Here is a 27,127-nt window from a genome sequence, read left to right as displayed (position 1 = left end):
GCTAGACATTTATTTTTAACTTACAAGATAATTTTGGTTTAGGCAGTTTGTCATGTGACTAAAATTTTTCTTCACAGAAAATTCAGGCATCTACTTAGCCTTTAGATAATATTTTAAGATTATTAAGCACATTTGAACTTCCTGTGAAAATCTGAAACCACAGATGGAAAAATCTGAAAGATAATATTCTCACAGCATAAAGTGACGCTTTCTACAGTGCCTCATGTTTACTGTGAAGGATCCAGCTTATGCTTCAAACCAAATGTCTGCTCTATATTTAGTTTTGCGAAGTCTATTGTAAATCAGTACGTGTTGGTGGTTACCACACGCACAGTTCCAGAGCAACAGTTTGGATATATTGTAGAAAATGGCTAACATGCAGGGCAACATGGTTTGCAACAGTTTTTTAGATGGCTGCTGGTTTAGAAAAATGTTCAACGTTCAGCGCTTCTGGCAAACAACTAAAATCAACGCTCAGAAAGTGAACAACTGATTTATTAATTTATTAAAAAAAAAAAAAAGTTAAATCTCATAGGGGTAGTTGACACACAGTGACTTAATGGATAGGTTGAGTATCAAATCCCAGTGAGGAAGCAGTTCAGAGAAATGTATGAGGCGAGATGCCTGCCCTTCCAAAGTAAGAAAAGCTTGGAGAGCCACAGGTCTTGTTTTAATTATGAGTTTTCATTGTCAGCATGGAATAACGTACTTCTAGTACGTTGCAAACAGTTTTGTCAGCTCTTGTGGACTTTTAAAATTTGCACAAACCAAGGCGAACCGCGGCTACGGGTGGGCTTCATCCAGCTGCGCGAGTCTCGGCCCCGCGGAGCTGCACGGCGAGTCCTCACACCTCCTAAAGTCCTCTCTCTCCGTCCGGTTCCTAATCGCTGCTCTTCGAAGCTGGGCTGGCCCTGCGGGAGAGGAGAGCACAGAATCACACGGAAAGCAGCCATTTCTGGACCTCGCGCCGGCCGAGAGCCTGCCCCGGCACCACCTTTTCATTGAGGTGGGGGGAGGCTTCCAGCGGGGCTCGGCCGCCGGGGACGCGAACCCAGGGTCAGCCGCGGGCCGCCAGCGAGGCCGCCGCCTGCCGGGGAGGTGCCTGGGGCGGGGGAGCGGGGCGGGGGGGTACACGACACTGGGACGCCGCGAGGTCGCCATTGCCGAAGTCGCGGGTGGCCGCCGCAGCCGGGAGGGTGAGGGGAGGCGGGCCGCGCCACACAGGCGCAGAGGGGCGCGCCGAGCCCGCCCGGCCCCGGCCCCCGCCTCAGGCACCGCCGCCGTCACTGACGGGCGGGGAGGGCCGGGCCGGGCCGGGCGAGCCGCGGCGGCGGACGAGGCGCGGCCACTTCAGCACCGCCCGCACCCGCAGAGCGGCAGGACCATAGCGCTGGGCCCTCGCGTCCCCTCAGCGCCGCCGCTGCGTCCTGCCGTCCCGAAGCCCCATGGCGGGGCCCGTGCCGCGGGGACGCCTCGCCCCGCGCTGCCTGGCACTGCTGTTGCTGCCACTGCTACCCGCCGCCGCCCCGGCTCCAGAGGGGCCGTCGTGCCACAGCGCGTTCGACATGTACTTCGTGCTGGACAAGTAAGGGGAGCGCGGGGGGCCGGGACGGGCCGGCACGGCCGCTACCTCTCTCCGGGCGCGGCTTTTGTTCCCGGCCGCGCGCGGCCGTTGGAGCCATCGCGGGGCCGAGGGGAGCCGGGCTGTGGCGGTGTGCGCGCCGCCGCGGCCGTTACGGGCTGTAACGGTCGCTCCGGGCCGTAACGGCCGTTACAGGCTGTAACGGCTGCCCGGGAGAGCGATGGCGGTGGAAGCGGGCGCTCAGCGGACAGGGGTCGGTAGCCGACGGCGGGACTGTACCGCCCGTGGTGGGGAGGCGCACAGAAAGTTTTCGGCTCTCTCGGTGCCCTCGCTGCAGAGTCGCGGGGGCGGGGGGTCGGGAGTGGGTTTAATTTCCCCGCTACCCGTGTCCGTGGGTGTTGTGAAGTTTCCGGGGAACAGGGTTTTAGCGAAGGTCTGTGTTCCGCCCGAAAGCACATCGGTGGACATTTTTGAGGCATCCCGAGCAACAGGCAGCGTCTGCCACCCCTCCCCCTCAACAGCTGTTGATTATCATGTTTTTCGTGGGGAAGTTTGTGCATAACAGATCGCCATTAGCATGCTCCGCGTTTTCGGGTGGAGTGGGAAGAGGAAAGACTTAGATTTGATAGAGCGGCTATTTGAACTGGTGCTGCTGGGCCTCACAAGAAGTTATTAATGTGTTTTTCCATCTGGTGTGCTGTTTAATGTATGCAGTTTGCCATGCCTTAGCTTGACAAACCCCCCAAAAAATCACAAGCAAGTTCCACCACGAGCCAGGGTTGGTGCTAACTTGAAATAATTAGAAAAGCAGAGTGCTGTATTGGCTAATTTCTCACTGAAATTGTCATCCTCCTTGCTTTCCTTAAATAAGGCCTACTAATAGCTTTTGTTTTCTTTTCAGATCTGGAAGTGTAGCACAGAACTGGCACGAAATATTTGATTTTGTAAACCAACTGACAGAAAGATTTGTGAGGTGCGTTCTTCTCCTTGTGACATCTATAATACTGGGATATGTTGGAAAAAACCCCATGCTTTTGTAAACTCAGTAGATATGTTGCATAAACATGTTAAGAGTTTGGCTTCTAGTGCCTAAATCGCTGGAAAATATCGGAAACTTCATATTCTCATGTTTGGAACTCAGTAAAAAGGTGGTAATATGCATCTTTAAATACTTAGTCTCTAAAATTACTCTCACATGTTATTTTATTTTTAAGGTTTTTTCCTATAAGCCACATGCCTCATTTCCACTAGAGTATTTCTTGTTTATTGCTTTTAGACATCTATATAAAGAAGGCAATCTGAATACATAACCATATATTTGTAAATATATGGTGAAGGTCAAAAGGGAGTGTTTTTCAAATGTAGACAAACATACAGGAAGTTTGTCCCATGTTAACAGTATGTATGTTATACATATGTGTAACCAATTTTGTCTGTAACTGGCTGGCAGTATTGCTGCCATCAAAATAGCTGTTGTAAATACAGGCTAACTACTCTGTACAAACAGTTGAAAATTACTGTGATACAGCATTTTGCTTTAAATAGCAACAAAACCTGCCCCTCCCCCCCGCAACCTCAAAAAAACCAAACCAAACAAAAAACAAACCCAAAGGAAGACCCCCAAAAACACACAGGCATAGATGATGTGGTACTTTTTGCTAAGGCAAATGAAGTGCAGCAGGCAAGTATAATCTTGGCTTGCTAGTAAAGGGATACAGTTAGGCTTGTGTAATTAAATATTGCTTAGATCCATCTTGTAAAAAGCAAATCTTCTGTAAACCAAGTGGGTAACATGAACATTTGAAAGTTATTTTATAAGCTTTAGAATAAAAAAACCCCACAAACAAACTAAGGAGACCAAAGCAGCACTTCTTTTCAGCGAGTAATGAAAAAATGCATTTACCCCCACTGAAAGGATGCTGCTAGTCCAGGGTAAATCTTTCAGTTCATTATCTCATAGTTCAAAATGACATCAAATGACACTCCCTTTTGCAATAGTTGTTGTGTAGTGGTCTGGCTGCATTATCTGAAATAAAGCTATTGAACTGGCAAGTTACTCCACTGACTTTTCACACTGAACGAGGATCAATTATAGTGCTGAGCCAGACAGCCCAACCTAAGAGCATCTTGCTTGGTGTCTGCATGCTGAGAACTCAACCTTATGTGGCACAAACCCTTCACAGCATGACTGTTTCTGGGCTCTTGTGGGAGCCTGAGCAGTATACCTACAGTGTTTGCCTGATGGGGCTGGAGCACCTTTGAAGGCTGATGAGGCCTTTGTCCTGCCTTCAGGCCTCAATATACTTTCAGAATAGGGTACAGAGTCATTCGACCTTGCCTTTTCTTAAATTGAAAGAGTAGTTGCAGGAAAAAGGCAAAGGACCAATTGGTAGCAGTTCGCTTCAGCTCTCACCTGAAGAATTAATTCATGGTCATGTGACCTGTGCATCTGCTCTCTGTTTTGGCTCATCTGTAAAATGCATTTTTGCAGTAATAGCAGTGTGTGCTGATTATCTTAGTTCTGAAAGCCCTGCACCTGCCAGAGCTGTCAGGTCTAATGGGTGCATTCATACAGTCCTCTGCCATCATCACATTTTCCGAGTCCTGGGAGAGTGGAACAGAAATGGGATGTCTTGTGAAGGGGACAGTGTTGTGGTTGTCCTAAAGACAAGTTAACTAAATCGTAACTTTAAGGTTATTAAGTACAGAGAGTTGCATCTCAGACAGGGAAGTCCCATGTTACTTGGGCTAGGTGGTGATGTAATCCAAAGAGATCTGGATTGCAAGTACTTGGTTTTTGTTTGGCAACTGTTTGCAGCAACTAAGATTGATTATGCCATGTCTTAGATTATAGTTTAATTAAAATCCTCTCAGAATTTTGTATTCAGAGCCTTAATGGATAGACTGCAAGACTGGATTGTAAATCTAAGATCCAGATTTGCTATCTGAGCAAAAACTTGCCCAGTACTTACATTTCTAACATGTCAATAATTTTAAGTTGCATTGTTGACATAAGCAACTGAAAGTTTATAGTCATTCATCTTTACAAGTGTTACATCTTTACTAGCATCAACCCAATAAATTAATGGTCATACACATATATAGTGAATTTTAAAGTTACTGAATATACTGAAATTGTCATGAATAGAAATCAAAAGCAGATAAGAGAAATGTTGTTGCAACTTACATTAGGGGAGTTACTGTCTTGGACTTCCAGAGCATCAGTTCTTAAGAGATCCATTTTCCACAGATAGTTGGATGTAATTCCTCTTAGTTTTGCTGGAAGAGACAGGTGGGCCTCTCCAAAACAAGTCTAAATTCCTTAATAAAATAAATTTGTACAGCGTTGCTTTTTTATAATGACCTTTCCCCAGATACATTTATGGAAGTTGATCTTAAGTGTCACAATTTTATGTCACCATAAAAAAACCCTACTCATTCTGAAAGAGTTTGTCTTGCTCCTTTTTTAAGAAATGAACCAGTTGGAGGGCACTGTTTCTTTGATGTTGATCATTTTATGACCGTAAAGCACAGTTTGAAATTTACATTGTGTCAGGATCAAACTATAAAAAGGGGAAACTGACCTTTGAACTGGTCCATGTTTAATAGCCCAGAGCAAGAATGTACTGCAAGTCTACGTCCCTGACTTATTTTTACACCAGTAACTATGAAAATATAGAAGGATGTGTTACCTTTTGTACTTTGGTAGATCATAACCTGTGAAGTTCATTTTCAGTTAGGTTGCATGAGATCTTAACTCTTAAGTTTAGCATGTCGTGATCTGGAGTCCAGTCAGGCAAGAAAGAATAATTCTGCTACTTCATTCTTGAAGTATCTCAGTAAGGAGTAAATGGGCAGATACCTTTTAATTCCTCTCTCATTCTGTGTTTGTAGTTGAAAGTATGTTCTTTAGAAGTTGGAGGATAAAGATGATACTAATGAAGCGTGAATAAGCAAATGAAATGCTATGCATCTGTGCATTTATTTTAATTTGTTTAAAATGTTGTTTGTTTGTTTGTTTGTTTCCCTTTTTTTAAAAGCCCCAAGATGAGATTATCGTTTATCGTGTTTTCCACCCAGGCACACGTCATTATGCCATTAACTGGAGACAGGTCAGTGCACTGCTTTTTTAATTCTCCCCCTCCCTCCTCTCTGCCCAAGGACTCTTATTAAATCAGAGGAACAGTAACAGCTACTGAAAAATAACCAATACCTTTAAGTGGTGGCCAGTCATGAAGCCTCTGTGTAGGGCTGGATTTGATTTTGTGAACGTATCAATGGATATCTAGTGAAAAACTAAGGAGAACAATGATGTGGAATAAATTCTTGATGTGAACTCTGCCACTGCTTTGCAGAGCAACTAAAAGTAATTTTTTCATCTCTGCATCTTCCTTGGCACAGCAGGAGAAACATGTCTTGCTTTTGCTTTTGTAAAAAAAAATCTGTAAATACATCTTCAGTATTTTTTCATGTCTAGGTAAAGCATGCAATGGTAAATTAACGAGTCTCATAATCTCATATAAGGTTGGTATTTAGTTTTGTATTTTCAAATTAGAACTTCAAAATAGGTTTTAGACAGTGGAGCTGGTGCCACTTGAAAGGTGTGAGATCTTTCTGGCACCATGAGGATGTATGCATAAGCCTGAACTCTTTGTCTCAGTTGATGTTTTTGAAGGTGATGCAATTCAAGGTTGCTCACTCTGATTTTCTAAAGCAAATAATGATTAGCAGCTAAGATAAGTCAAAGACAGGTGGAGAGACGCTGAAGAAGAAAACCAGGTAGAGAAGAGATTGTTGTAAAATTAACTACTAAATATCACAGGAACTGCTAAACAGTATTGCAGAATCACTGCTTTTAGTGGAGGACAGTTGCACTGTTGTCAGACTCCTTCAGAATCCTTTCAGCTTTGTCAAAACCAACACAACCTCCTCTCTATCTCCCTTCTGTCCAGAAGCTACACACACTGAACAACTTTTTGGATTTTGAATATGTGGATAAACCATTCAGGAATCATTTTAATGAACTATGGCAGGGTAGAAGTGAGGTAGTCTGTCCTTTCTGCTCCCTTTAGTAGAGTCAATACGAAAGTGTGGTCTCTCATAGTTTACTGGTTTTGTTTTGTTTTTAATAGTACAGAGCAGCAAGTATAAGACTTACTTGAGTGTGTACTTACGAGAGACCTGTCATGGGCAACACACAAATGTGTCTTGCTATAGAAATATAAGCTGACACCCTAGATACAGGATGTCTAAAGGCATAATTCTAAGCCCCTCCTGCTTTAGCATTTAAAAAAGTGGTCTGACTTTAGAACAGCTAAGTTTTCACTTTCCCCTACTCAGGCTTGGATACTGGATCTGCTCTCTGTGAGGACAAACAAGGTTACAAGCCACTTTTCTAGATGGCTTGAGAGAGGTCAGGAGAGGACACTTAAGCCTGTTCTGATGACTGCTGAACTCAATGAGATCCTTTCTCTCAATTTCAGTAGGCCTTTAATTCCTGTCAGTGGCCTATTCCTTATCAAACAGTGAGAGGCAGTGCTGATAGCATACAGACCACTTTGAGTGCTTGGGCAGAACTCTGGAACCCAGCCACGGAAACACAAATGCCTTTTTCATTGCATGTGTGTGGCACACTTGAAGCCATGGAAAGAGACATATTTTTCTCGGAAGCCTAGTTTAAAGCATAGGAAGAACCCTTTTTAGTTCCAGTGAGTTCTTCTGTGGGACTTTTCTTTAATGCAAGGTTTACTGATGCTTTTGTGAATGTGGTATGGGAAAGGAAATTACTACCCTTATTGTTTAGGAGGAATTGTAAGGAGAATGATGAAGGAGACAGTAGTAACTGTGACCATATATACAGAAGTAAGAATGGATAGATACAGTTGGAACAGCTGTCCTTATAAACATTAAAGGAGTCAACAGTGGAAAATTACTTAGAATATCTAACAGCCATTGTTCCAAATAGAAGATGAGGATGGTAAGTCCAGTGCGGTTTTCGGAATGGGTGTGTATGTGTGTGTGATTATGGGATCTTACTGCTTTGTTTTTTTTAATGTGCATTTTGGACTTGCAGGGATGTTTTTCCTCTCACTTACTTGCTCATTCACAAACGTCATGAAACCACAATTCAATCTCAGCAGTTAGTTCAAACTAGGGAAGTCTTTTTTGTTTTGAATGCCTCAGGCTTCTAATTGTTTGCACAAAGTTCTTGCTGTTTTTTACTGCATAATAAAGCTGTGGATATAAAGAAACCCACACCATAGCACTGAATTGTCCAGATTACCAAATATTTTGTGACTATGCACAGTGCTATGTGAATAGTTCTGGAAACAGAAATCACTCTTAACCACAGTACACAAAATGCTATAATAAATACATAGGAAAAAAACCCAAACAAAACACCCAGATGGAAAAGACCTCTCACAATGATTATATCCTATTTTAGAGATGCACATTTCGCCTGTGAAGTTTAGCTGGAAACTATATGCTAAGTGGTAAACAAAAATTTGTGCATTCACATTTGGTGCTACTAGTTTTGAGAAGTGAGTTGTTTGAAAAAGTGGATACACTTACAAATATCATCCAGATGGCACAATGTCTTCTGCATTCCAGAAGAAATTCTGGTTTCTGTAAACCTAGTTCTGCAGCATTTGACCAGTGCCCATGGCCAGGACTAGCCCTACTGACTCTGCTTAGGTGAAACTCCTATTGGAGCTAAAGAAAGATTATATTAATGAAGATGGGAAAATAGAACACTTAAGCATCTGGTACATGACCAACCATACCCTACTATGATTGTTGATAGTTTGATGGAGTTAACTGACTGTTCCTTTAATGCAGAGAGACATGTAACCTAGCAAGACATTTATGCATGTTCAGACTGTCATGTGAGCGAACCCTGCGCTTTGGTTCAAGAAGCTTACCAAAACAGAGCCATCTGCAGAAAGCATGTTCTGCTGGGTGTATAAAGAAAGGCAGAGCCAGTCACTTAGTTTTTTCCAGCTGGAGCCCATGCAGGAGGCCTGTAGTTCGAAGGAGAAAAATTACTGTAATCGTACCTAGCCCTCTTGAATATTTGAGAGGTGTAGAAAGCAGAAATCTCTTCCAAAGTGTGCATCTCAGGAGGCTGATGTGCAGGGTTTACTTTTACCAGTGCATCAGCTCTTTGTTAGGGATGCAACCATCCCTCTTTTTCTTAAAGAACACTTATTCTTTGTCCCCTTTGTTTCACTAACAAGTGTGTGTTTTCCTATTATTATATTTCCTTCTAAGGAGCAAAACCAAAGTACCTGTTTTATTTGCCTTTATTAGAGATGAAGTATGTTGCCCTGAAGGCACACAGCCCCATTCCTGGTCCCTGGGAATCACAAGTTCCCTGCCAAGGCACAAAAACAGTTCAAGATTCCAGCTCTTCAATAGGGAGAATGGAATGTGGAAAAGAAATATAAAATACTGTCCCCCATCCAGAAGAGCTAAGAAACCACTAATTAAAACTGCATAGATGTTAATGGAGACTCAGCATTTCATACAAGGCCAGCCCCCTGACCAACTGAATCAGCACAACCTGAGGCTTATGTGCCAATTTCAGCTGGTTCTAACCTCTGCAGCTCTAACATACAAGCACAGATTTTTTTCCCACAAAAAAGCAGGGATTTGAAAGGTTTTTAAAATTCAGTCCTCAAACATACTTTGCTTTCTAGCAAGTATAAACTTTTATACGTGTTGAAGATGCATTTATTTCCTTTATGTTGTCTTCTGTTAAGTGTATTTGGTCTCAAAGACAGTATCAGGTCTCTAGAAAACAAAAGCAGCCTGTGCTTTGTTACTGGTCTGTAGCTTTATCATTGGCCCTTTTAAATGGGGGTTTGATCTATACCCTGCTAGTGTATAAGGAACTATTTATTACCTGTCTTCCACTGCCAGCAAATGCTGTGGTGCTGTCTACATAAGGAAACTAGGCAATGTATTAACATCAATAGTTGAACCACTTGCCTGCTCACAATACTGTTTTTAGCATTGTATCAATTAAACTTACTTAAAACAAGAGATAATGTTAAGCAGTACCTGTTGAATTGCCTAAATAAAAGTTGCAGCTTGGTGCAACAGAGCTTATGCAGAGAGAAACCTCCTCTGTAAACTGCTGACAGTTGCTTTGGCGTGCTCCAACTCTGGAAGGCAAATGTTTACATTTAAAGCAGACCTGAATTGTGGAGCATGCTGTCACCGTTTAATGCAGGGTGACAATAAACCATGGCAGATGCTTTGTTAAGCCACTGCCCTTTCCCTCTCTCCTTAGTCCCCCTTCCCCCCCCACTAAGGAAAGGCAATAGGAGGGCAAAGAGAGGCAAAAAGAGAGAGGACTTGCAAGCCAGAAAGAATTAAAAATGTTTTACTAATTCTACTAATAAAATAGAGAAAATAATACAAAATATACAAAACCAATCTTGAATTTCCCGGCAAAGCTCAGCATTGCTCCAGCAGCTTCAGGGCAGGCACCTGGAAGTCCTGGTTTGGACTCTGCAGTGAACTCGATTCAAGGATGCAAGGTCTGTCACTAGGCTTCAGATCGCAGGGACGGCAGACAGGGTCCTCCCCAGATGCCAGCCATAGTCAAAGAAGAACAAGACCCTCGTGATCTCCCACTTTTATATGAAGTATCACGTGGATGGGATGGAATACTTAGTTGGTCAGTTTTAGTCACTTGCGCAGTTCACTCCTCCTTGCCCCTCTCACTTACGGGACATGCATCCGTATCAGTGACCTTGCATTCCATTGCTATGTCTGTTTACAAAAATATGTAGCCAACTTCAGAGAAGTGCAATTACTTAGAAGAACTCAGCTGAAAGGAAAATTCACTAAAAGAGAAACTGGTCTTGTTTTTAACAAAACCAGGACACAGGCTCAGGTAAAGAGAGATTGCTACATTTTAATTTATCTTTAATGGATTTATTAAGTTGTTTGAAAAGCTGGGCTGCTTTGTAATCTCTCTTTACTAAATGGTGTGTTCTCATTTCTAAATATAATTCTATAGTGCCCTGTCTTGGTGAAACACTGATGGTGCAAGACAAGTTCAGTGTAGAATTTGTCCCAGGTAGGGAGCAGTATTTGTAGATAGGCTCATATACCTCACAGCAGAGCTGGCACAGCCTCCCTCATAGCAAACAAGCCTTCTGTCCAATACTGATGCAAATTCCTGTCCTTCGAGACAACATACAGCAGAGTTGCTCAAAGAGACAAAACCAGCAGGTACTGCTGAAGCTACCACCAGAACCTTTCCTGACCTCAGCCAGGCTGGGATTTCACCTGCAGCCCCTGTTCATGGAATAGGTAAAAAGCACCCACAGATCAAACTGACAGAGAGCTTGTAGCCATGGTTGTGTTTCCTGGCTGCTGCTGAAAGAATTATCTGAAGTAGGTACAAAACTTAAAGAGAGAACAGACAGGGTAACTATTAAAAATTAGATGTGCCTTTTCTAAAATACGGAGGTATAATGCAGTGCGTATGCTGAATGGAGAAGAGATATTAAATTTGTAGTCACTGAGCCAAAACACAGACAGGCTACAAGTTGCTGATTTTGTTTTGCTTTTTGCACCTTCCTCCATTGTTTGACTTAAACCACAAAGCCAATGACACTTCAACCTTTATCACTGTTACTGAATTGTACTGTGGTAACGTGCAGCCACCCAGACTGGGGTCACAGTTCTATTATCACAGAATCACAGAATGTTAGGGATTGGAAGGTACCTTGAAAAATCATCTAGTCCAATCCCCCTGCCAGAGCAGGAACACTTAGATGAGGTTACACAGGAACGTGTCCAAGAGGGTTTTGAAAGTCTCCAGAGAAGCAGACTCCACAACCCCCCTGGGCAGCCTGTTCCAGTGTTCTGATACCCTCACCGTGAAGAAGTTTCTTCTCTATTTTAAGTGGAACCTCTTGTGTTCTGGTTTGAACCCATTACCCCTTGTCCTACTATTGGCTGTCACCGAGTGTCATCCTCATGATACTCACCCTTTATATATTTGTAAACATTAATGAGGTCACTCCTCAGTCTCCTCCAAGCTAAAGAGACCCAGCTCCCTCAGCCTTTCCTCATAAGGCAGATGCTCCATTCCGTCGTCTTTGTTGCCCTGCACTGGACTCTCTCCAGCAGTTCCCTGTCCTTCTTGAACTGAGGGGCCCAGAATTGGACACAATATTCCAGATGGGGTCTCACCAGGGCAGAGTAGAGGGGAAGGAGAACCTCTCTCAACCTACTAACCACCCCTCTTCTAATACACCCCAGGATGCCATTGGCCTTCTTGGCCACAAGGGCACAGTGGTGATTCATGGTCATCCTGCTGTCAACCAGGACCCCCAAGTCCCTTTCCCCTATGCTGCTCTCTAATACTTATACTGGAACCTGGGGTTATTTCAGTACAGATGAGTTTTAAAACTATTTCTGTAGATTTTGTAGCTACAAAAAATATTACAAAAACTAGGGAAAAGAGAGTTTTCAGAGCACTGGAGAGATGGAATGAGGGCTTCAGAGTGCTATGGCTGATTGACTAAAGTGGGTCCCATTATCGATATGGTTCAGGCACACATGAGCTCCTGTGCCCACTCTCCAGGCCTGCTCGGTGTGAGTTTTACTATGACTGAACTAACCTCTTGCTGTCTGGTGGGGCTCATTTGCTGGGGTCAACGTCATGCATGTGCATTGGCCTTGTGACACCCAGGCCAGGACTCGCTGGTACCTAATCAACTCACAGCATGGGTGGAGCTTGTTCACACCTGGCTGGGACTATCTGGTAGAGATGTACCCCAAGGGAAAGAGAGGGTGACTAATTAAATGCAGCTAAACAAGCTCATGCCACCAAAGATTTTCCTGGAACCTCTTCTAGTCAGAGGCCTGGAAACATCAGAGACTTCTGTGTGACCGGGTCACAAGACATTTTAAATAAGTAAAACTGAAGCGATTGTACAAAAGCTATTTTTGCAAAATGAAATCTGTTTCAGAAAAGTGGGACTTCACTTGCTGCTTATTTCTTGGCAGCAGAACACTAATGCCTGTGATGTGCTGCCGCTCATTTCTGGCAAGCATGAAGTATATGGTTTATAATCTGCGTTCATACATAATCAGTTTCAAGTTGTTTCTTTAGATGCAGAATGTAAAATATTTGGATCAAACAGATTGTATTATCTTACATAATTTGTTCTCTTCCATATATTCAATGCCACATTTATATTTTTATGTTTTTTTTCTTTCTCTTTTTTTTTTTTTCCCACCTGCTTCCCAATCATATCAGTTGATCCTGTGATTGGAAGCTTATCACAGCTATGGATTGTACTTTGGAACAGAGCTTCTAAACATAGAGGAAGCCCATCAGTGGAACAAATGACTTGTGGGTGGCATTCAGGCAGAGCAACATATGCATTCTTTCTCATTTTGTTTACCCTAAGGAAAGCTTTCACGCTTCCTGTAATGTATTTTCCCTCCATCTCCTCATCCCTGATGGTTTCCTCTGTGTCACCTGTATTTATTATAGTGTTTTATACATTCTGTCCCAGACTTTTTCTCTGCTTATTTTTTGCTTGTCCTTTTCTAGAACAACTTTCCACGAGCTTTACTAGAACTTTGTATAATAATTAAGAACTTCCAGATTTGATTCTTTCAGTAAAGTCTCTCTGCCTTTTTTCCCCACTCATCTTGATTTCACTGGAAATAGTTCCTTTTGTCCTACCTATGTGCTTCTCCAGTCTTAGCATCATAGTTAACCGAGCATGTTGCAGTCAGTGATGGATTTATTTAAAAGCCCATGAGAAATAATTGCACAACTTCATCCTCTGGTTAAATGTAAGTGAGCTGCAACCTGTGTAAGTGTGATGTCTTGTCAAAGGTCACACAGAAAGGTAGCGACAGCTGAAAAATTTAAAACTATCTTTAATCCTGGTCCCTTTCCTTGGATATAAGAGTTGTCTTGCAAATGGTGCATTTTTTAAGGAGAGGATTTTAATTATTGTGATTCTGTCGTACCCCATTAAATACCTGTATATTGACCTGGAAGCTTACTCTAGATATAGAACAGCTGTTTTAAGGGTTTTCCTTTTTAATTGCAGCATGATTGGAAGTGAAGTTTGTTTAATTGAGCAAGGTAGACTTAATATAACAGAATTTCCATTGGGCTATCTTTATGCTGAGGGTTTGCCACTTCTTTGCAATATCTGCTTTGTCTGAAACATTTTACTTGAATCTAGCTCTTTGTCTCACTGAGGCATATTGTGTTATTTAGGTCTAAAATGTCCGTTACCACAGTGCTGCTCCCATTGTGAATATAAAATCTCACTCCGCATGGTATCTCAGCTGAATGCTATATTTTACAGATCTTAATTTCAGACTTCCCTTATGTCAAATACTGATTTTTCCATCAATAAACTAACCCCTTTCCCTGTTTCCAATCATACTAACAGTCTTTTACCTTTTTCTTTTCAGAGAGAAAATCAAGAAAGGTCTAAAGGATCTGGAGGAGGTAAAACCAGCAGGTGATACATACATACATGAAGGATTAAAACAGGTAGGCTTTACTTATCTTCTTGCAATCAAAATACCCTCTCTTCTCACTATCTGAATAACAACAGCAACCTGTAACATAAACGGATTGGTTTCATGTCTCAACCTGTTACAATCAAATCTTCTTGGTTTTCAAAATGGTCTCAAGATTGCTCAGATACTATGCAAATCCCATGCAGAAGATTAGCCATCACAGAAAATTTTCATATTGAATTTATTTGACTTGATCCTTCGCAATAGCGAGTGATTCTTTGTTATCAATCAAACAGCTAATGCAGCATACCAGTTATTACTGGTAAATGGTCACACACAGCTTTGTAGGGCTGTGAGTGTAACCATGCTTTCTAGAGCACGTGCTTATGGAGAGTTTACTGCACAGATCACCATTTTCAAGACAAATGGTCTTAATTTTGGACTATCCTGATTATGGAGTTCCAACTGCTTATATTTTCTTGAGACATACAGTTAAAGTATGTTTTGCAATTTTGCTCAGACTTGGGCCCTGAAGGTAAGGATCTAAACTTCCACTGTTAGGAATAGAAACTAATTTTTTTTTCCTCTATGCCTATGGAGCCCAGTTTGTAATTGTGATCTGCAGGCTGAAAAGCTAGGCAAAGAGATGTTTGTTGCTGTTTAAAAATATATATATTTTAAGCCATTCTTGTATCTTGGAACCTACTGACTGGTATTTGAAATCTGAGGAGCAGCAAAGGAAACCTTATGGTGGATGTAAGGAGAAGTGATCTTGACAACTCACAGGGTATCCATCCTGAAATAATCAAGTGTTTCCAAGGGTTGATCAGTTAGTGACCCCAGCACTTCAGAGGTGGGCTGACCACTGACTGGAAAATACTGATGTAAGTAAGGAGTAAAAGAGGCAGAAGATTGTCACAAGAGATGGGTTTGAAGATGAGACTTCAGCATTGTTTCAGATACTATGTTCGCTTAGAAGAAGTATTTTGGTTAAAAGTTCAAGTGTAATTTTAAGCTGGATAAATATTTTCTGTTTTCAGGCCAATGTGCAAATTGCGAAGCAAGGAGCCTCAAGATTTTCTAGTATCATCATTGCATTGACAGATGGCAAGCTAGATGGTCAGATTCCCTTGTATGCAGAGAAAGAGGTAAGTGCTAGATGTAAATAAATGCATGTTATATTCTGAAAAGCTTGTGTGCTGTCTGTTGAATGAAAAAAATTCTTATTCCTCTGTTCTATTCTGGGGCAGGCAAAGAAATCCAGAGAGCTGGGAGCTAGAGTGTACTGTGTTGGCGTCCTTGATTTTGTACAAGAACAGGTAAGAACATTAGCATTTTAGACTACTAGGCAGTATCTTGTCAGGGTTTTATACAGTTAATGTTAAATAATATATACATTAATTTTACTTACATTAGGCACTGAGGCTTAGAAAGCAGACACTCAGATGTGTACATGGACATAAATAGAATGTGTGTCACCTTCATTGCTGAGAAGACCCACAGGAAATACCCTTGCTGACTGGTAGCTGCCAGCAGGAAAGGATGCAGGCAAAACCCCTTTCATTAAGGTGGTAACTAAATTAAGCTACAGGTCGCATTAACGGAGTAGTTATAAACAAACTTCAAGCAGAGTATATAACAACCTTGGGATAAGAAGGTTCCAGTTCTTCCAGAGCTGCTGTGTCCTAATCGGGGATGTAGCTGCTCTTGTACTGTGAAAGTGACTTAAATGGAGAAGTATACAGAAGACTTGTTAGTATACAAGGGCCATAGAAAGGCTTTTTAATGGAAAGCACAGCAAATAGGGAAGGTAATTCTGGAAACTGCTGCAAAATCACTGTCAAGATACAGGCTCTGAAAGGTTTATTTCATGTGGTGGTTTGACATGATGGCTATCCACTATACCATTTTGTTAGCTGCATTAGGTTGTAGTTAAGTCCTCCCATTTAGAATTATAGAATACTTTAGTCTAACCCCACCCTGCAATGAGCAGGGACATCTGCAAGTTTGATTTAGAAGACACGTAGTTAGCTGTGAGGGAACTAAAAAAATGCCTTCTCTTTGCCGAGTTGATGGGAGTTGTTTTTAGACAGCCATTTACATTTTAAGGCTGAAAAGCAGTGTGATGTATTTAGTTTGCCAAATGACTCACGTGTTTGCATGTGTTCTCTCTCCAAAGCTTGAAAAAATTGCTGACACGAAAGAGCAAGTCTTCCCTGTCACTGGAGGATTCCAAGCACTTAAGGGGATAATCAATTCTGTGAGTATCAGGCAATAAGCTTAACATTTCCTCAAGACTATGGCATACTCTCCAATCCCACTTGCTTTTTCAGGCAGAATTGGTTCTCCTTATCTCAGAGATGCAGCTCTGTAAATTAACATTGCCTGCCACTCCTGCAATTATTGATGCTCAAACCTTGTATGGAGTTTGAGGACTCCATACAAGTGCAGTGAGCTTGTGGGGGTTGCATTGAGGAATGGCTGCTATAGTTCTGGTCTAAAACAAATTGAGACACCCAAAGAGAGTTGAGAACAACTGCTTAAAATCATTAGGAACGGGTGAAATTTATGAATTGCTCAAATCTTCCCATACAGAGAAGCATTTTGAATACATATTTGACTTTAAACACTTGTTTTCCCAGTAAGTGATAAGTTGCAGTTCCTTTTTTTCAGCATACCATGAAAGTCCCATCAGTGAGATGGGGCTATTCAACTGATTACTGTTATTTTCAAGAAGGGGTCAGAGCAAGAGGAACATTTTGGTTCTGATCAGTGCAGGACAGTATTTTAGCTGTGTGTCAAGATGACACTTTTGCTTGTGGAGACCTAATTTATTTGCCTCATCTTAAACTAAACACTGTGTGTTTTATGGGAGGTTAAGAGTGCTGCTGCTGCATGTAAGCACCACAGAGGAAAAAAGCTTACTGTTAAATGTCAAGGCAAAATCAATAATGAAATCCTTTTTTTCTGAGAGAGATCCCATTACAATTAATCCCCCCCCCCTTTTTTTTTTTTCAAATAAAGGATACTGCTCTCATACAGGATATTACACAGTCATGAATTTATCACTTCACTTCAATAGTGTGTTTCGTGTAATGTCATAATTAAGCAACTTATTTTCCTTCTCGTTCCTTAAATGTATTTTCAGAAGCTTCCTTGAACATTCTAAAGAAATATAATCAACCTTTTCATGCAGTAACATTTATTTTCCTGAAAATATAGTACAGCCCATGTGTTACTCCTTTTAAAAAATCTCATTCTGTGCCATTTCGAAGACTTAAAAGAACTGGTTATTCTGCCAGTGTGAAGTGATGTAACGCTGAAGTCACTAGTGATAGACTTATTTAAAAAGAGCTGAATGTTTAGCCCCCGACTGATAATGTTAACTTTCCAAGGATAGTACATTTCAAAATCTCTGTGTTAAGATAGAACTAGATAAAGGCATGAAGACATTTGCATTTGGAGTTTTCACTTCCTACAAAGGTCACTGACCTGCAGTTTGGCCCCTTCCAAGGCATCAGGTTTCTCCACTCTTCTTGCTCTTTGATGAAGCAGCAGGAGCACAATCGCTTGAGATTTCTGAAGAGCTCAGCTTAAGGAGTCTGTAAGTCAAACATACAGAAGATTGGCACATCTTGTAGGCTGTCCCACTATCCCCCATTCTTGGCCAAGGTATTTTTGGGCAGTCTTTGGCTAGTAGCAGTGCCAGTCTGCCTCTTTCGTACCTCCAGGAGCTTTCAAACCCCTTCACTTTTTTTTGTGGACAGAGTAGGGGAAACATTTCTGATAAGATTTGGCAGATGGTGTTTGCACAAGCCTCAATCCAGCTTCTTCTGGCTCTTGTGAAAAACATGAGTGTAAAAGTCCCAGATTTGTGCATATCAGAGCTGTAGCACAAGAAAAGACACACATAATGGCAGCCCTTTGTTTTAAGATAACATCTTAGCACTGACAGGAACTGTACAGAAAAAGCAAACTTGAAGTATACTTTTCTACAGCTTAAATGTGTTATCTTCTTTAAACTATGACTGAACTCCTGAATTGTTTAGGGTTTTATTTAATGACTGCAGATGGAATAGACATTTTAACACTTGGCTTACTGCATATTTCAGTCCATAAAAGTACTCTTATGTGGCTGTTAGGGCTGTGGAAAATGTTTTTGCTGAGAAATAAAAAAGCATGAGAAAGCTTTTCTGATAGGAAACTGTCTTCAGTCTTACCTGTGTCAATCTCACTTGTTGGGATAAAGGATCAAACAAAATCAGTTAGTGCTAGTGATTTCATAGCTCTTGGGAGCTTTTAGGGGCTTGAATATTGTTTACAGCTTCCTGAAAAGCACTGTCTCTAACTACAGCTTCATTTAGCTGTCCAGGCATTTGAAACTCTCATTTTCCCTTCTCTAGTAAGCATCATAAAGGCATTTGGTGGAAGCAATGGGAGAATGATACCCTGCCAGCATTCTTGTTTTACCACTGAGCATGGACAGAAGTATCCATAAATAGTCTCTTTCTGTCTTTCTTCTTTAAATGCATGTGTGGTGGCTGTATTAATGTGATTTTTTTGTATGCTGTAGTTATAACTCAATTTTCTTCGAAAGGGTTTTGACTGATTATGACAATTCATTCTCATTGCATTATAAAATTGATAAGCAGATCTAATTGAACATGAAATAGTCACAGGTTTCCTTTTCGTTCATAATTATAAATCCATTTCAATTTGCAAGTTAGCTAGAGAATACAGACTCAGAGAGACACTCTGTCATTAAAGGGAAACCTAATTTCAAAACAGATAAAAATGAAATACCTACGTCACAAACATGCAGAGGTATTGCTTAAAACGGGGTGCGTAAGGTGCAGCTGCTCAAAGCCTTTGCTACATTTGTCTCTACTGGACTCAGCTGTGAAATGTTTTGGCTGCTACATTGTTACACTTGCAGCAAATTCTGCCAGAGCTGAGCAGTTAATCTTCATTGATTGATGGCAAAAAAAGTGATGAGCTTCATCACAGAATATCTGTTAATACCTGCTTCTGCAGTTGTTTGAGGTCTAAGCAATTACTCCAGTTTCTTTTCTTTGGACATTTTAACTGTGTTTAACTGTGGCCATGGATTAACATTCAAGAGACTTGGAGATTAGCATTTACAGAAAACCTGTAAACGCCAAATTTCAGATGTTGAAAAGCTTGCATTGTGTTTTCACCTCCTTACTTCAGATAAAATCCCAGTGAATTTAGTAAGGATTTAAGCACCACCATGCTGTGTTGTGTTTCTGTTGAATAATATCAACTAACAATATAAAACTCTGTGCAGTCTTCTCTAGAGGCCACTGTTTTATGAAGTTTCCAGCTCTTCTGGCATTGTTTATATCTAACTTTACAAAGTAGCAACTGAACAGCATTGTCAGAGTAAATAAATAAAAGCAGAAGTCTAGAGCTTAAAAGAAAAACGCTGAAGGCAAGTTATTATGCTATCAGGAACGGTTTACTGATGTAGTTTGGCTGATAATTACGTGGAGTGTGGCCTCATGAGCAAGCCATAGCAGTGTGAATTGTAAAGGTTTTGGAGTGCACAATTTATGTAGTATGAAACTGTCACATAGTGATATAAGAAAATGAAATGCATTCTTTTTTTTTCCCTTCCTTTCCTACATAGAACTTTCTTCCCCTCCCCATTTGATAAAGAACTATTTGGGAATTTATCATTTACATTGTTAGATCCAGGTCCATCTGTCGTAACCAATATAGCTCCCTCCTACCTGGCTTTGTGGGTCATGAGGCTGCACATCTCTTGATACAAGAATGCTGAGCTGTAAGCAGTCTGTAAGCAAGCTAACTCAAGAGTGCCTCACTTGTGTCTAACCATAGGTGGTCCTGATCCAGTGCTTTCATCAGGAGAAACTGTGGAAACTTTATACCCATTAAATAGCTCAGTCTGAGACACAATTTCTCAGGCATCAGGTAAATTCTAAAACCAGTATTGGACTCTGTCAAGGAGGGGAGCAGGGGAAGTTTGTAGAAGCAAATAATGTTGCTGTTCTGAACACTGCTAATTTTAACTGTTTGATCACTTATGAAACTATGACTGGAAGAATAATGAGAAGAAGCCATTAAATTAAGGAGCTGGGAGCCAAGGTGCTGCTACCACTTAACTCAAACTCATGGAGCCTTTAGACAAGACAATATGCCTCTACTCCATTGTTGGAGTTGTTTTCTAGTGCCCTGCCTGCTTGTCTGCCCCAACCCAGTTTGATTAACATGAGACTGTATCTTTCATAAGGCAAAAGTTTCTGCAGTGTTCCCAAAACACTCTACTGTAAATCAGTATGTTGTTTTATTTCCAATTTTTCCTTCAATTTTCTCATGTTTTGCCTGCTCTGATGGCATGTTTCTGTGCATGGGGTTTGCACAGCTCAGCACATATGAATCGCTTTTGTGTGCCGTGTTCTGAAAAACAAAACCAGTGAAAGATCCCTGCTTCCCCTTTTGCTTAAGTGAACACAAATCCTACTGATTTGTGAGTGAAAGTTGTCTGCTTGTCTCTGCAGGCAAGGCTCCTGCCTTTTAAAGTTACATTAATGGAACTCACTTCAGTAACATTATTAGAGTATGTGACAGTTCTAAGTAGACTTAAACACATTTTTATACTAAAGTGAGTTGGCAGCATTTATTACGGGAAGTTAAAATATATGTTGCACTTAAGGAAACCCACAAAAACTTATCAGATAAGACTACAGGAACTGATACATGCAGAACTTAAGAGGAAGTAGTCGGTTTAAAAAAAAAAAAAACTTTAGTCCAGAATTGTTTTCTCTTTAATTGTTACAAAATTTCTTAAGAATTCTACCTCAAAAGGAATAGAAATAGAATTATAAAGCACTCTTTTTGCTTATTTTGCAAGTCCCCAGTTTTGAATTGGTCATTTTATGTGGAAAAACCACCCTTAAACATACTGGAAAAAAAAAAGATTGAGGCATGTAAGCTGAGCAGTTGCATCACCTAGAATATTTTTACATTGTTCTTTGGAATCTAAATTGTCTCCAAGTTGGTTGAGCATATCAGGGAAAAACCCCAATCCTTAGCATAAAGTTTGAAGTTTGTCCAGAAAAAATTGCAAATTCATAGATAATATTGCAACAAAATAAGAGACTCATTGAGTCTGGGATCTCACTGTACGCATGAAGAGATAGAACACAGTAGAACAAGTTACTAATTGCCTGTGAACAGTCCCCCTGCAGCTGCACCTTGACTACTGCGTTCAGCTCTACAGATCTCAGTCCAGGAATGGTATTCACAAAAATTGGAGGAAGGTTAGCTAACTGGCCAGCTACAATAGTGAAAGGGACAGTATGACAGAAAGGAATGATTCCTGAAAGAACAGAGTAATACATGCATCAGTAGTTCTTTCTCAGGCTGAGCTTTTTTTTTTTTTTTTGCGGGGGGTGTGTGTGAAAATGCTTGCACTGAAATTAGTAGCACCACTTGCTTCCTGGTACCTTACCCCACATGATCAGATATCTCAGAATCTACTCATATATCCATCTCTCAGTGAAAGGGTAACCTGGGGGAAAAGAGACCTCAGTGTTTGTAGGGTGCAAACTCCAAGGCTGAAGTGGAGTTACTTAGAAGCATAAAATGAGCATACCTAGGAACAGTAAAATTGAACAAAGGATTAAAAGCATCCAGGGTCCTTTAAGAAAATATATTCATAACATAGCCAGTGGCAGAGTGTTGCTTAAGTGGTCTAAGCAGGTAGTGCTGTAAAAATCTTGCTGCCTAATTGTAAAACTTCATTCCAGTAAAATTCTTGTTGATGATAGAGGGAAGTCTGCTCTGATTGTAAAGAACAGTCAGCAAAATCCCTTGAGAACTGAGATTCATTTGAGCAATGGTGAAGGATATCTATTGAATATAGAGGGAGTTTCCATGTCAGGTAGATGATGGTACCTGTATCAATCACTGTACATGACAATACATTCCTGCCTTTGAGTTAGATGGATTGATGACAAGCCAGATCAGTGGGGGCCAAAATGAAGCACTGCATAAAATGTATGAGATAGTGTCATGCTCAACAGCTCTCAGTGCCTAACTAGTCACTTATCTTCAATGTGGTGATAGTCATTGTCACAACACTTGTACCCCAATACTTCAGCAGAAAGTGAAGCCACATAGCCTGTTGACAAGACTTGATGTAAAGCAGGCCTGTACCTATAGGCCTTACAGTCTAACAAAAAGTCAGCAGGGAGAGAGGCACAGAGAGAGAAGTAAGTGACCCATGTTGGACAGTGAGTTGGTGCCAGAGCAGGGAAAAGAACAAAACCTAGCAAGTGGTAGTCAGTTGTGTTGAGGTAGGGAAGAGCTGTTTCAAATTAAGAACAATTTTAAGCTTTTGGGTTTATAAAACTTACTGCAATGACTTTACAAAAGTATGTTCCAGTCTCCCTACATCAATTTTTGACATTGCACTAGGGTGATAGTAAATTACTAAACTTGTAGGAGTCAACATTTCCCACTGTTACCTGCTTTAAGGCAACAAGACAGATTGGCAGAGTTCATATTTATGGAGAATGGGAAGCTTAACAACTGGAACACTTAGTGCACCAATGTTAAGACGTTCTGGTAAATGCACAGTATCTCTAATGTGAATGTTTACTGAGCCACTTGTATCTAAACTCCTTGTGTCTCACTGGCCAAGCTGCAAGCAACTTGATTATTAAGTAGTAATCAGGGACTAAATGATTTTCAAGTAGTCAATATTTTTGCCCTGAGCCAGCTCAGCTCACTAGAGCTGAAATTCCTCCCTAGTCTGCCTTGCTGAGAGTATGTTGAGACTGCTCCTCCTTTTTTCCTTAAATTATGTCCCTCAGCTGCAGATGAGGGAAGAAGGGTCAGGCAACTACTGCATGCTCTTAAGATTTTTTCAAGAGAAAAATCAGCTTAAACAATTCATTATCAATTATACATCAACTTAATTGGATCATTTCCTGTAGGAAGAAAATATGCTCAGTTTATGCACTGGGAATCCAGGAAGTGAACTATTAAACATTTAAGGAGGTGGGGGGGAAAAGAAATGCAACAAGTTATCATTAAAAGAATTATTTTGATTAAATCAATCATCTTTAATCCCCTTGGATGGTCTAATAATCAAGCTGCACTGGGTGCAAGGTTTAGAACTAACGTTGTGCTATGTTTTCCATGTGATTGAGACTGAGTAGATAGTTTTGGGAATTACTGCATGTAGTTGTTAAAAGGAATCAATGGCCTGGAATAGAATGCTTTCTGCTCTACCCTTCACTGCTGTGCAGCCCTTAATTTGACATTCTCTGACATATTACAAACCATATAATGTTCTCCTGGAGAACAGAGCTTGATAAGCCAGCAACATGACTGACATGGTTCCAGTTTGTGTGAGCATGCATGTGCCTTCTGATCTGGATTTAACTTGTCAGTTATCCCTGCATGGCTATCAGTTCTATTACATAAGAGATGCTGTAAAACTTGCTTAAAATGAAGCACTCCCAAGTCCAATTGAAATCTAGTATTTCCTTGGTGATAAGTTTCTTCAAGCCAGATTTTCCTTACTAAAAAAAAAAAAAAAATAAGCAAGCTAAATAGCCCAAACAACTTTTTTCCTGTTATGGAAAATAATAGTTTCTCTTGATTCTTATTTATATTACTTGATAAATAATGGGTTTAGGGTTGTTTTTAATAATTTGGGGGTAAAGGTTCTGATGCTGTTAAAATACACATCTCTTATGACCCACAGTTTTGTCATCTATGTGTAGTTTACTCAGTGACTGCAAATGAGGTACTGCTTAGACATTGTATAATTGGAATATTCTCACTAACCTGACACTGCATCAGGCTTCTCTCTGATGGTTATTTTATAAAAGACCATATGTCTCAGGGATTTTTTTTTCATTTGGATAGGGGACAGGATAGCAACCTTCCCCCCACCTCCTTTACCCTTGCTCTTTATCTAAGGCATTGCTGAGCAGTGTCAGGACATAGGCTGAAACTGGCAGCAAGTTGTAGTTAAGAGCACAGATGTTTGGCAGCAAATAGAGGTGAATCCCATTAGGGACTGCTGTAGTTCCTTTGCCTGGAATTTGATGGAGAGAAACATTAAAACAGAGTTTCCTATGAAAGCATGTGTTTCATTCCAAGTTATCTTGAATTGTTTTCTGTTTAGTGTGAGGTGGTCCTGTTGCATTATTGTTTTACTCACAGATAAGCACTGGGAAAAAAAAAAAAAGGTAAATAATAGGACTTGCTTTAACACCGTAGAGACACGTGATGTGGGACTGACTCATACATGTAGTATGGAATTTCATTTTGCATATGGATCCTTTAAAAAAAAAAAAATGCATTAAGTTCAGATTATAGTGTGACAGACCTTATGACACTATCTGAAATAACACAAGATTTTCCTTTGGAAACAAGTGATTACCTTCAAAGAGTTTAAACATTAATTAATAAATGGAGAAGGTGGCCTGTCTAGAGCCTAAGATGTGCTGTGAAGGTGCTTCTGAGTCAAGGATACTCAAGTATAATCGATGAAATTAAGGGCTCTACTTATATTTTCTCTTGTAACCTGCTCCAGGTCTTTATATTTAAAGCCTAACTCTACCACAGTATAAGGGGGCACAACTTGTAATGATATTGGCATACATACAGCCTAAGTTTTTCACCACCTTGATTTTGCACATGTTCATTTTTACATGCTATGAGGTTCAACAAATGCAGTATGAAAAATACTGATCTGTGGACACTTAGCATTTCATTCTCCAGAACAAAAACAACAAATGAGTCCATTGCACCCATTAAACACCTCTTGCTTTACTTTAATTTCCTTTTTACTGCCTCAGCAATGGTGGGAAAAAAGTTGTAAGTTACAGGAAAAGAAAAAAAGAGGAATAAAGCTGCCAACAGTACTGCTAAATGACTCATAGAAAAACAAAACACATGGAACATGAGTTAAGCCCAGTCCTAATTCAGCCAATCAGCACAAATGAAAGCAAAATCATTTTAGAAACTAAACTAAGCACCCGTGTAAACTCAGTTTTGATAGGTTTTGCTTGACTCACTCCAGCCAGATAGGCTGTCTAGCCCAACCTAGCTCAAAATGACTAAACCAAACAATATTACAACGCTGTTTTCACTAAACATTCTTCTGAAGAGTTTTACAACTTCACACTGGGATGAAGCTCAACAAGATATCAACTTAGCAGAGAAGGGACTAACTCAAGAACATTGTTCCACAGCATCATTAGGATGAGGGACAACAGGCATAGACTGAAGCGTAGAAGGTTCCATCTGAGTATGAGGAAAAACTTCTTTCCTTTGAGGGTGACAGAGCCCTGGAACAGGCTGCCCAGAGAGGTTATGGACTCTCCTCTGGAGACATTCAAAACCCACCTGGACACATTCTTGTGCAGTCTGCTCTGGTGAACCTACTTTAACAGGTGAGTTGAACTAGATGATCTCCAGAGGTCCCTTCCAACCCCAACCATTCTGTGATCAGACAGTTCCATGTGGCTCCTCCCCAGAGTTTCCACACACCACATACACACACTGCTACAACTATGAGCTCAAGCAGCTCAGTTCCTGCCTACCATTAAACATGTGCTCCCAAGGCCCAGTTGTACCAATGTGTGCCATTCCCTGATTAGCACTTAGTGGGAGATAAAAAGTGTAGGCAATCCCTAATCAGGAAACAGCTGACAGAACTTGAATATTACAGCAGGCAATTAAAAGAGACTTGGTCTACATGCACAGATTCAACTGAGACTAGTAATGCTAAAAGTAGTTTTAAATGCTCTTATGTTACCAGGGCCCTTTCAGACACTGTCTGCAAGTTAGCTGTAGTGTGTAATAGAGCCATCTTCCCTTCCTGCCCCCTTCTTTCAGTATATTTTATCAAATGAAGTATCTGTGTTCTGCAGTCACTATTATAGGCTTGTAGGTGGCTAACTTGTGTATATTTACCACTTATCTTGATAAAGGGTAGAATTAAAGGAGATGCAGCTCTTCCTGATGCAGGTTTCATGGTTAACTGAGGTGCTTGGCGCTTAGAGAAAGCACATCCTCTCTGTGTGTCAAACTAAAACATAGCTTCTCCAGTTTTAATTATGTTTGTAGTTTGCCATGGTTCCTAGATGTGCTCTCCTCACAGCTGGTTGAATGTATTTTTCTTACTAGGTGTTTAGTTTATAGCATCCCTAGAGAAAATGATAAATCCCATGGTTGGAAGGGAGTGACAAAAGAAAAGGGAGTGGAAGTCTCCAGAAAAGCCACTGTTTTGAGTTTGTTTTTAAACTAGCATTTAAGGCTTTTTTAGTGCTGTTTTGCCATGTTTCTGGATTGTACAGCACACATTTTGCAGTGAGTGTATGCATGACTGGCTGGCAGTGTATCAATAGGCAGTGCTCCAGGCACAAACTCAAGAGTGCAGTGAGCAGGAGCTAATACTGCTGTAAATGTATTTTTGCACACAAACTGTGGAAGTGATTATATTGCTCTGTCAGCATGTTTGTCACATGTCTTGCCATAGGTGAGTATAGCAAAGAAGATTATTTTTTAAAGGTGAACATTTTATTCCTCTTTAAGATGCATTTGTTTTATTGCGGTACATACCATTTTGTTTATGGAACTGTATTGTCTTCCCCTGTAAAGAGTCAAGCCATCTTATTTGGGATTGGCTTCCAATGAACAATGATGTAAACAAAGAGGAGTATGTTTGAAAGTGAACTGTAGAGTGTAAAGGTCACCAGTGATTCTGCAAATACTTAGTTGTTCTCAGTTATTAATAGCATGCCAAGTCTGATCAAAATGTGTCAGAGCTCTCTTCATCTAGCAGTTTATGGTTATCCTAAACCTTTTACCAGAAAGCAAACACACATCCCTATACAATTTTCTAGTTTCAGAACAGTAGACTTAAAAATTGTTATAGTGATTCAATAAATAATCCAGCTGTGCTGATGACCTGCCCCAAATTCTGAACTCAGCGTACAGTTTCAGGGAGGAACA

At 40.8% G+C, this 27,127-nt stretch overlaps 1 protein-coding gene across 4 annotated transcripts in view; it reads left to right on the top strand.

Annotated features, from left to right (window-relative positions):
* Positions 1–1,191: 1,191 nt before the first annotated feature.
* Positions 1,192–27,127, top strand: part of ANTXR2 (ANTXR cell adhesion molecule 2) — a 125,354-nt gene continuing 99,418 nt past the window's right edge. Inside the window, exons 1-7 of one of the 4 annotated variants that reach the window (XM_071807930.1) lie at positions 1,192–1,585; positions 2,484–2,555; positions 5,623–5,694; positions 14,054–14,135; positions 15,145–15,252; positions 15,355–15,423; positions 16,284–16,364. In XM_071807930.1, coding sequence (XP_071664031.1) covers positions 1,446–1,585; positions 2,484–2,555; positions 5,623–5,694; positions 14,054–14,135; positions 15,145–15,252; positions 15,355–15,423; positions 16,284–16,364 — 624 coding nt within the window. In that variant the 5' untranslated portion in view covers positions 1,192–1,445. The remainder of the gene's footprint in view (positions 1,586–2,483; positions 2,556–5,622; positions 5,695–14,053; positions 14,136–15,144; positions 15,253–15,354; positions 15,424–16,283; positions 16,365–27,127) is intronic. The other 3 variants (XM_071807931.1, XM_071807929.1, XM_065836686.2) reach the window with 3 other exon arrangements.

The sequence above is a fragment of the Patagioenas fasciata genome, chromosome 4 (genome assembly GCF_037038585.1).
Source record: "Patagioenas fasciata isolate bPatFas1 chromosome 4, bPatFas1.hap1, whole genome shotgun sequence".
NCBI lineage: Eukaryota > Metazoa > Chordata > Aves > Columbiformes > Columbidae > Patagioenas > Patagioenas fasciata.
Note: the sequence above shows the minus strand (reverse complement) of the source record. Positions and strands in the feature narration are given on the sequence as shown.